The sequence below is a fragment of the Otolemur garnettii genome, unplaced genomic scaffold (genome assembly GCF_000181295.1).
Source record: "Otolemur garnettii isolate 467f Iridium unplaced genomic scaffold, OtoGar3 scaffold00083, whole genome shotgun sequence".
Taxonomy (NCBI): Eukaryota; Metazoa; Chordata; class Mammalia; order Primates; family Galagidae; genus Otolemur; species Otolemur garnettii.
In genome coordinates this window covers 7,175,445-7,185,733 of record NW_003852478.1, presented here as the reverse complement: position 1 = coordinate 7,185,733, position 10,289 = coordinate 7,175,445, and the positions used below count along the sequence as shown (strand labels likewise).

The window sequence follows — 10,289 nt, the reverse complement described above, 5'->3', positions numbered from 1 at the left end:
ACACACACTCACACACTTGCCCGATGCCTGCTCCATAGTGGGAACTCAGTAAATATATATATATTTTGAGACAGAGTCTCACTTTGTCACCCTCAGTGGAGTGTCTTGGTGTTATAGCTCACAGCAACCTCAAACTCTTGGGTTCAAGAGATTCTCTTGCCTCAGCCTCCCAAGTAGCTGGGACTACAGGTGCCCACAACTATGCCCGGCTATTTATTTTTATTTTTAGAGAGAGAGTCTTGCTCTTTGCTCAGGCTGGCCTCCAACCTGTGAGCTCAGGCAATCCACCTGCCTCGGCCTCCCATAGTGCTAGGATTACAGGCGTAAGCCACTGCACCCAGCCAGTAAATATTTTTTTAATGAATAAATGCTCTCTGGGGAAGTGCACAGTAAGTCTGACACCGTATTGTGTTTTTCTTTCCTTGGATATCCATGCTCACTTTCTTCCATCAATTCCAATTAGACATTGTTTGGCATTTCTCACCGTCCTCACTGACCTCCTCTGCACTCTGTCTGTATCAACAACAATGACCCAGCTAAAATAAACTGCCAGGAACTGAGCCCTGGACTTGGAAAATAGTGTGACTGGCCCTGGGTCCAGGAGGTCTATCCCTTCCCCTCCTCCAGAATGTCCTCATTATCAGGACTCTCCTAGGGGCCCATTGTTGTCCCTGAACCATTTGTATGCCTGGATAGGTTCTTGATTATGAAACCAAGTACCCAAAGTGACCTTTCAGCCTTTACTAGGTAGGTGAGCAGAATTTATTAAACTTCTTCCTTCTTCCCTTTTGTTCCCTTCCTTCTTCCTTCCTTCCTCCTTCTCTTCCTTCCCTTTCTGTGCGGGAGGAACTAGTAAGAAAGGGAAGGGATTCCCTGAGGTTTTAAGGGAAGAAAACTGAGGATGTTTGTTTGGTGAGGGAGCTGGGACTGGAAACTGCATCTTGTAATATGGAAATCTGGAGAACTTACCAGTTTCGTGTCATAGCATGACTACACCGGGTTTTCTTGCAAGAAAAAAAAATCAGCATTGTTGGCTTCACATATTGGACTATATTTAAAGGGATACAAGGACGTGATGTTTGTACTGGGAGGTGTTTTGGAAAACCTTGTAGTTTTGTGGACAAAAATGTTCACAATGTCCTGGCCAGGCTCTACAAATTGGGGACGTCCAGGCTCTGGTTCTCATCAGAGTTAAAAAGTGGCAAAAAGCGAGATTCTGTTATTAGATAAACTGGCAGTCACACGCAGGAACAATTTTCTATTCCAACCATGGCTTTGATTTTCAGTTTGTTTGGGTTAGACACTACTTTGGGGAACTGTACGTCCCACTGGACACTCCCAGCCCTGCTCTCTGAGTCGGGGTCACGGCCTCGGGTCCGCCGAGCCGCCGCCTTGACGGTCCGCGACCGGGGAGCTGGAGGGCGGGGCCGCAGCGGCGGGAGCGCGCACCCCGGTGCCGGCGGGTAGACGGGGAAGAGCGGCCGAGCCCGGGGAGCGCGCCCGGCCGCACGTGCGCGCGCCCGCCGCTCCCCCAGCCCGCGCGCCCGCGCCCGCCCGCACTCCCGGGAAGTCTCGCGATGCCGTAGCCGGCTGCTCCCGCTGCGGGTGGCTCCGGCTGTTGCTGTGGTTCCCGGAGTTGCTACTGCGGCGGCGGCGGCGCTGGTGGAGGTGTCGGCCCCTGGGCGGATGTTGACATTGTGTTGTTGTTATTGCTGATGGTAATGGCGGCGGCTGTGGCGGAGACGGCCCGGACCCCATCGCCCCTGTAGCCGGAGCGGCGACAGCCCAGAGCGAACTCCGCGGCCTCCGAGCCGGCGGCGCAGCGACTCCCCTCAGCCTCCGCCGCCTCGCCAGCCCGTCCTCCGGCGCCGGCCCCTGGAGTCAGGCCCCCTCGGGCACGGGGGCGCGGAGGCCCAGGATGGCGGATTTCGACGAGATCTACGAGGAGGAGGAGGACGAGGAGCGGGCCCTGGAGGAGCAGCTGCTCAAGTACTCGCCGGACCCGGTGGTGGTCCGCGGCTCCGGGCACGTCACCGTGTAAGGCCCGGAGGAGGGCGGGCGGCCGGGCGGGCGGCGCGGGCGGCGGCGGCCACTGCCCTGGGGAGCCCCTCTCCCTGGGGTCCGTCGGGGTCGGGCCCTTGGGAAGAGGAGGGGCCAGGAAGTGCCGACTGGCTTTCTCGTCGTTGGTTTAGGTCTCCGAGTGGGGACAGACATCGTCCTCCCTCCGCCACACGCCCCTTTAGCAGGCCCTCCAGGCCCGCGCGAGCCGACGGGTCCCAGCAGGGAGGGTTTTCCTGTAGGGGCTGCTCCTGCGGCCGCTGCAAGTCCAGGAGTGCGTGCGGGTCTCGCTCTGGTTCTCCTGCCCCGTTCCCCGGGGCTCTCACGGCCCAGGTCTGGCCTTTGAGCCTAGTGACATAAGCCTCAGAGGCCAGGTCTGGGCCGAGAAGGACCCCGGTGACAGTGATACCGAGGTTCACTGTCGTGTGTCTGTGTGTTTCACACTGACCTACAGGTCTGACCGGTTTTAAAGAGGAGTTCATTTCTGTGGGACCAGTGCAAGTCCAGTGATTGTATATGATGAAAACATACAGATGAATGTAAATTTGAGATATGCAGTAAGATATATATCTATGTTTACGACTTTAAAAAAAAAAAAACATGGTCGTAAGGCTCACACTCTGCTCAGGGTTCCCTTTAGGCTGAGTCCTCCCTTGGGACATGAACTCTAGGATGGCCTCTTCATTTGGTAAGGATTCCTGTAAGTCTGACTAGCAACACTAAAAGTCCGGTATTATTCAAACAATAAGGAATGAAAGCTTTCTGAAAGGTCGTGACTAATAAAGGAATGTGAAGACTTGAACCAAATTATGAGCTGTCCGGAAGCAGGAAGTTTTGTAATGTTTGTCTGAGGAGTCCAGGGTTTCGGACAACTTGTAAGTCTTGATATTCTTCCATTTTAGATCGCTTGTTCAAATCATAGATCAAACTTGAGTACTTGTCAGAATATCTCTGTACTTTTTCATTAAAATAAAAAGGCTAGAGAGTATCTAGAACAATTTTCATTGTATTTTGGTATAGGGTGAGTGGGATGTGCTGTGATTAACTTAGTGAAACAGTTAAGTATTCTCATGTAATAAGATTGTCAGCAAAATCCTTGTCTTTCTCAGTGGGTGATCTGACCAGACATACTGTGGTTTGGGTGTGCTCAGGTGGTGCTTTGATTTCTTTAGCACCTGTTAGTTTATATTCAGGTTACTCAACAGGGTGAAAACACTGCATAATTGCTATCCCAGCACCATGACAGGACAATGGCATTTATCACCCCAATAAGTTTCTAAGTGTCAGGGCCAGTTTAATTAACAAATACAACTAAGTATCAGATATGAAATGTTTAACACATATAACAGAACTTTTTTAGCCTTCTAACCCACCATTTAATTTTTAGTTTGACTCTTAGCAGCTTTTTAGGTTGTGGTAAGCCAAGGGATTTCCGGACTTTTTTAATGCTGTCTGTCTACCTTTCTCACTACACTCCTCATGTCACAGAAAAGTTGGCAAAATATTGTTATTTAAAAGGTGCAGTTTGCTCACTTTAAAGAGAAGAAGAGCTACATACTTTGTTGGATAAACAAAAAATAATAATAGGCAAAATACTCAGAACCAGAGAGGCAATCAGTGAATTTGATTGTAGTTGGCTGCTCAGAGAGGGTGAGAAAGAATTATTGGTGGTTTTCTAGCATAGGTGCCTATTTGAATCACCTGGGAGCCTTTTAAAGAAAATGCCCTGGCCCTACTCCAGGTTAATTGAAGGCCCCGTATCCAGACATGGATAGTTTAAAAAAAAAAAAAAAAAATTCCACAGGTGATTCTAATGTTTTAGCCAGGGTTGAAAATCACTTTTGGGGAAGATAAGAATGGGACTGTCTGCCACCTGTAAACAGTGGGCCTTTCTGTGCTGGGAGTTAATATTTCTGTGATCTTCCTCCACTTCTCTCTCCTTTCAGGAGAGCTTATAGGCTCTAGGGTCAAAGCTATCTCAGCTACTTCTTGGGTAAATTATTTATTTATGCCCCTTCAGTTCAGATGCAGATAGTTAAACGTAAGGACCCTTATTAAATAAGATAATACATACAAGTAGTTCAGTGTTTGGTAATGTCCTTAGTAAATATTAGCCTTTGTTAATTATTCTCATCAGGTATGGTTTTCCACTTTGGGAAACGTAAGTGTAAAACAGGACCAAGAAATCAGAACTGCTATTTTCAAACCTAATAATGATTCACTTCAGTCTTATTTTTCCATTTCTGGATAACTTGTATATGCTTAACTTTGTGAAGTATTTCAGTGAGAATTAGGATCTCTTTTCATTAAACCCTCAAGCCTATTTTGTGGTGACATAGGTCTGGTAATACAAAACTTTGTGTACATGACTCTGTCCTGCATAGTTTTCAAACATACTATGCCAATGGGTAGCCCGTTTAGCCCCTATAAAGGTTTTTGCAGTTGGTGCTTATATGTTGCTGTAACTGTTCCTGTTTTCTTGCCTTTAAATATAAATGGGGAGAACTAGTAAAACATTTGTAGTGAGACTGGCTAAACTTAGCACCCTAACCCCTTGTTTTCTGTTTTTGTTTTTTTTTTTTAAACTAAGGAACAAATCAAAGGAGTCTTCCCTTACCAATTTGCTAGTAAATGATAGTGTGAATGGAACATTTGTGATGCAGATCAGGCAGAAGGACATACTGATCTATCTATAGGTTTGTCACAGATTTAACATTTAAGTAGGATTTAGCAGTTGAATATTTCTATTTTTCTACTGTAATATAATACAGTATTATTCCTTATTTGAAAAATTATTTTCATGTTGACATGATTGTCATATCCTTTTGGTGATGTGAGGAAGTAAGTTACCCCCCTTTTTTTTAGTAGAGATGGGGGTCTCACTTTTGCTCAGGCTGGTTGTGTATTCCTGAGCCAAGCAATCCACCAGCTTCACCCTTCCAGAGTGCTAGGATTATAGGAGTGAGCTACCACATCTGGCCTATTGTTTTAGGTTTTTTCTTTTCTTTTTTTTTTTGGTGAGAGTCTCACTATGTCGCCCTTGTTAGAGTGCCGTGGTGTCACAGCTCGCAGCAACCTCAACTCTTGGGCTTAAGCCATTCTCTTGCCTCAGCCTCCCAAGTTGCTGGGACTACAGGCGCATGCCACAACGCCCAGCTATTTTTGTTGTTGTTGTTGTCATTGTTGTTTAGCAGGCCCTGTCTGATTTTGAACCCACCAGCCCCATGTATGTGGCCAGTGCCCTAACACTGAGCTATAGGTGCTGAGCCAAGTTGCCTTATATTTTTTAGGTTAGTTTTAGGACAGAGCATAATCAGAGGCTGTAAAGTGGCCTTTGATAAAAATATTTTCATATCAACCCCAAATCAGATTTATACTTTGTACTTCTCTCATGATCAATATTCTGTCTTGACATTCTTCTGGCTAGGAATTCTATTTTTTTTCATTGTTAGATTTGCGTGTAGCAATATGGAGAAATCTTGTACAGAAGCATATTTTGAGGAAAAGTGGTATTAGAAGGAAGGGAAATGATAAGTTCATGTTATTGTATATTTATCTATATGTAACTTAAAGAGCTTAAGCTAACAATTCAATTAAAAGAGGATTTCCTATTTTTGTGTGTGGTGACTTTTCACAGAATTAAGGTGAGGAAAAAAGTGATTGACTTATTAGGTGGTGTCAGCCAGATTCAATAGTGTTTTAAAATTATAGTATTCATTATCCCTTAGAATAAATCTGTGCAAGTTATTTTAGACCTGTATTTCATGGCTAATCTGCCATTATATCTGACATTGTTTGTCCCCATCTCGTTTCATACCCCTTCTATATCAGAATCAAATGTGGGACTTTTATAGTATGTGTAATCTTGATTTCTAAGTTAAGTCCTGTCATACAGACAAGTTATTTTGCTGAGGTTTGTTTCTAATGTTATTATTTTCTAATTTCACTAAATTGCTGTCTCTTCCTGTACTCTCTTCTGAGGTATAATCTTTTTACCATCTCCACAAATAATTCTCCATCCTTCAACACCAGTTTTTATCAATGGCTGTGGGACACCAGTCTTTGCTTGTTTTTAAATCAGGTATGCTGTGGAAAATTGGAGATTTAGAAATGTGACTTGGGGAACAATACATAGTATAATTTTTGCCTATAAGACATCACAAGAACACGTTAGTGTTTATTGACCTTTCATATGGCAGAGTTAATAAAAACTTGTCTGTCTTGAAATGTGTATCTCAAGCCTGCTTCTAGATGCTGTGGTTAGCACTAAGAGATCTGTACTTGATTTCTCCAAATTACAGAACTCCTTCAATTAAACAATTTTTTAGGCTAGGTGCTAATCCTAGCACTCTAGGAGACTGAGGTGGGTAGATTGCTTGATCTCACGAGTTTGAGACTAGCCTGAGCAAAAAGCTTTGAAACCAGCCTGAGCAAAAAGTGAGACCCTGTCTCTACTAAAAATAGAAAAAGTTGAGGCAAGAGGATCCCTTGAGCCCAAGAGTTGGAGGTTGCTGTGAGCTATGATGATGCCACGGCACTCTACCCAGGGTGACAGCTTGAGACTGTCCCCCTCCCCCAAATTAAAAAAACCCCAATTTTTTACAAATTTCATAATTCCTACCTTTTTTTTTTCCACTCAGCATAATAGATACATTCCATTTTTAAAGATTAAACTTTTGGTTTGAGATTTTTGAAAATTTGTTTTGGAATTATTCTTTTTTTTATTTATTTTTTATTTATTTTTATTTTTTTTTTTGAGACAGAGCCTCAAGCTGTCCCCCTGGGTAGAGTGCCATGGCATTACAGCTCACAGCAACCTCCAACTCCTGGGCTCAAGCGAGTCTCCTGCCTCCGCCTCCCCAGTAGCTGGGACCACAGGCGCCCGCCACAACACCTGGCTATTTTTTGGTTGCAGCCGTCATTGTTGTTTTGGCGGGTCCGGGCTGGGTATTCGAACCCGCCACCTTAGGTGTACGTGGCTGGCGCCTTAGCTGGTTGAGCTATAGGCACCGAGCCGGGATTATTCTTAAGGGCAGAGATTGTGTTTATTGGTCTTTATTTTTCTATTGTTTAATATATTGTCTAGAATATTATAGGTTCTGACATAGTCTCTGAATAAGTGAGGTAATTGTGTACATCTTTAGATCTCGTCAGAATTGCCAAAGGAATTGGTTTTCTTCCCTTTCTACACCTCCTAATGAAGGCAAACACTGTTCTATAGTAGCGCACTGACCACGTTGAACAGATAAATGGCTCTTCTTTTTTTTTTAAAGGAAATTTGGTAATTATGAGGGAATTTTCAAATTAAGGTAGACTTTTTCCCCTCCAAGAGGTTTTTCTTATTCCTTATAATTTGAGAAGACATTAATTTGTTTATAGCTTTAATATATCTTTGATAATATTAAGGAAAAAACATGCTAGGTATTACACCCGGACCAACTACTAAAACTTCTTAATGGATAGATTTTCCTGAAGAAGTGAGAAAAACAGTAATGAGTTGAGATTTCAACGTTTACTGTATTTGAATGTGAAAATTTACATGATGTTTCAGTCCAAAGAGTTCAATGTTCAATTGTGCCTACCAAGAGATATGAAATTGACTAGTACTTAAAATTTTATGTGACTAGCTAAGTGGAATACAGGGACTGAATAGTGAATGGTAAATTATATGTAATTATTTATGATGGTTAATAATTACATAGTATTCTAAATAATAACATAGCTTTAAATAACATTACTCTACAGAGGAATTTAAGAGCTACTCTTCAATTTCAACTTCAGTTCATAATGTAAACAGGTTGAAGGCCCAGGACTACAACAACTGTGTACTCAAAGAGGAATCTTTTATATCTGTCATGCCTATGTGTGGCTACTATAAAACTATGTAAGATTTCATTCTCAATAAAATTAAGCTTTAAATATAGCATGTAGCGACAAAAGCTCTTAAATATCCTTACTCCAGTATCTTCTGTGTAAGACTTTTAACCTAACCAGAATCTTTAGAGGAAGTCTAAGAATTTTTATTTTTAACAAGAGCTTAGTTGATTCTCATATCAGACATATTTAGAAAGTAATGAATAATACTGTGGGACAAAGTGTGGCCTTGATGTTAAGCAGATGGATTTCAATTCTCAGATACTTCCTGATTGTAACCATAAGCAAATTAATCTTTTTCAACTTCAGTTTTCTAATCTGCAAAAAAGGATAACATCTACTGCAGAGGTTAGGTATGAAAGTCAGAAATAATTTAATGACATGGACCCATAATGGGCATTTAGCAAATTACTACTTATTTCTTATTTTAATGTTTATTCCTGCATGTACATTATTTGGTTAATCTTTACCATTTTGTTGGAAATCGACCCAAAATGTGATAAATGCTTTTCAGTTTTCAAACAATCCTGAGCATAAATCAGAATCATCTAATTGACTAGATGAATCATTTAATCAAAAGCAGCTATTACCAGGTTGGTATATGGTGATCCCTTAGAGGCCTTTGAAAAGCCCTCTTCTTTTGAATTTCACATGTGTGGGCTGTTCCTTTCTGTTTACTTTTGTCTCACATTGTAATTGATCAGCTAAATGAAGCAATTAATCTTATTAGAACTATGTATAAAGTAGGGGAAATTCATTCTGTATTGATTATAGGTGCTTGAATTTTAGTACTTGTAGGTGCTTGAATTTTAGTACTTGGTTTATGCTGTTTTGTTTGCTCAGTACTTTATGCTTAATCTTTGAACTATCAGCTGTCTTTTTTTTTTTTTTTTTAAGAGACAGAGTCTCACTTTATCGTCCTTGGTAGAATGCCATGGTGTCACAGCTCACAGCAACCTCCAACTCCTGGGCTTAGGTGGTTCTCTTGTCTCAGCCTCCCGAGTAGCTGGGACTACAGGCACCTGCCACAGCACCCAGCTATTTTTTTGTTGCAGTTTGCCCAGGGCCGGGTTTGAATCTGCCACCTTCAGTATATGGGCCAGCGCCCTACTCACTGAGCCACAGGCGCCACCCTATTAGCTGTCTTATTGAGGCATTTATTTATTTAATAAATATTTATTAAGTGCTCATTTTATACCAGGTATTATGCTAGTATACCTGGGAATAGAGTTGTGAATGAAACACACATTCCTGTCCTTAATTTTACAGCTAATAAACAAATAATCTGTGAAAAAATATTGATGGAGGAAACTGGTAGGGTGCTATGATTAAAAATAATATGATTAGGGAGAACCTTTCTGAGGAAGGTAATATTTAGTCAAGATGAAAAGAGTTCTGTGAAGGGCACCCCGAGATCTGGATAACAGCAGACTCTTGCCAAGACTTGGGTGCTTCTGGATTATGGCTAATATGTAGTAAATAAAGTGCCTTGAAATGAGGTTGGAGAGCTCAGTAGAGGCCAGAAAGTAGAAATAACAATTGTAGTGGTCTAGGTAAGACCTGGCAGTGGCTTGATCCTAGGGTGTTGGATAAAGGAATTATTTGTAGTTCTGGATATAAACCATCAACTTTCACAAAGGTCCTATGATGTATAGAACAACATAACAATGGCCACTTTTGCTGTCCCTTTCCCTCTTTGCATTTGTATGGTTTGTTTTTTGTTATGGCTCTGTTAGGTCAGGTAACTGTGGTTGTCCTTATTGTCAACTAGGGACCATCTTGATGGCATACTTGCACTTTCTGTTTTTTTATGGGAGGGCAGCTAGTTTGCCAACAGAGCAGCATGTGCCACAAGTATAGAGGGGCTTTCTAAAACAAGACCATAGATCTTGAAGTGAGGAGCTTTGGAAAGTGATGCCCTTTAGCTACAAGATAAGGTAATGTTTGACAACTCTCATTAGATCGTCCTTAATTAGATTTAAGGAAAATATAAGGTGCTTTTATTGCACTTTTTATATCTTATATTTAAAACTAAATTGGAGACATGGAAACAGCCCAAGTGCCCATCAACCCATGAATGGATTAACAAATTGTGGTATATGTACACCATGGAATGCTATGCAGCCATAAAAAGATGGAGACTTCACATCTATGTTTACCTGGATGGAGCTGGAACATATTCTTCTTTACATAAAGTATCTCAAGAATGGGAAAAATGTATCCAGTGTACTCAATACTACTATGAAATAAGTAATCATCTACAAATTCATATGAATGGTAAAACGTAAATATAGTCCAGAAAGTACAAGGAAAGGGGGGAGGGGGAGGGGGGCATAGGAGGAGGGAGGGGGGTTGTG

At 42.1% G+C, this 10,289-nt stretch overlaps 1 protein-coding gene across 1 annotated transcript in view; it reads left to right on the top strand.

The window, feature by feature from the left end:
• The first annotated feature begins 1,539 nt into the window (after positions 1-1,539).
• CHIC2 (cysteine rich hydrophobic domain 2) overlaps positions 1,540-10,289 on the top strand; it is a 40,942-nt gene continuing 32,192 nt past the window's right edge. Inside the window, exon 1 of the mRNA XM_003794606.2 lies at positions 1,540-2,037. Within this exon, the coding sequence (XP_003794654.1) occupies positions 1,919-2,037 (119 nt within the window). The 5' untranslated portion in view covers positions 1,540-1,918. The remainder of the gene's footprint in view (positions 2,038-10,289) is intronic.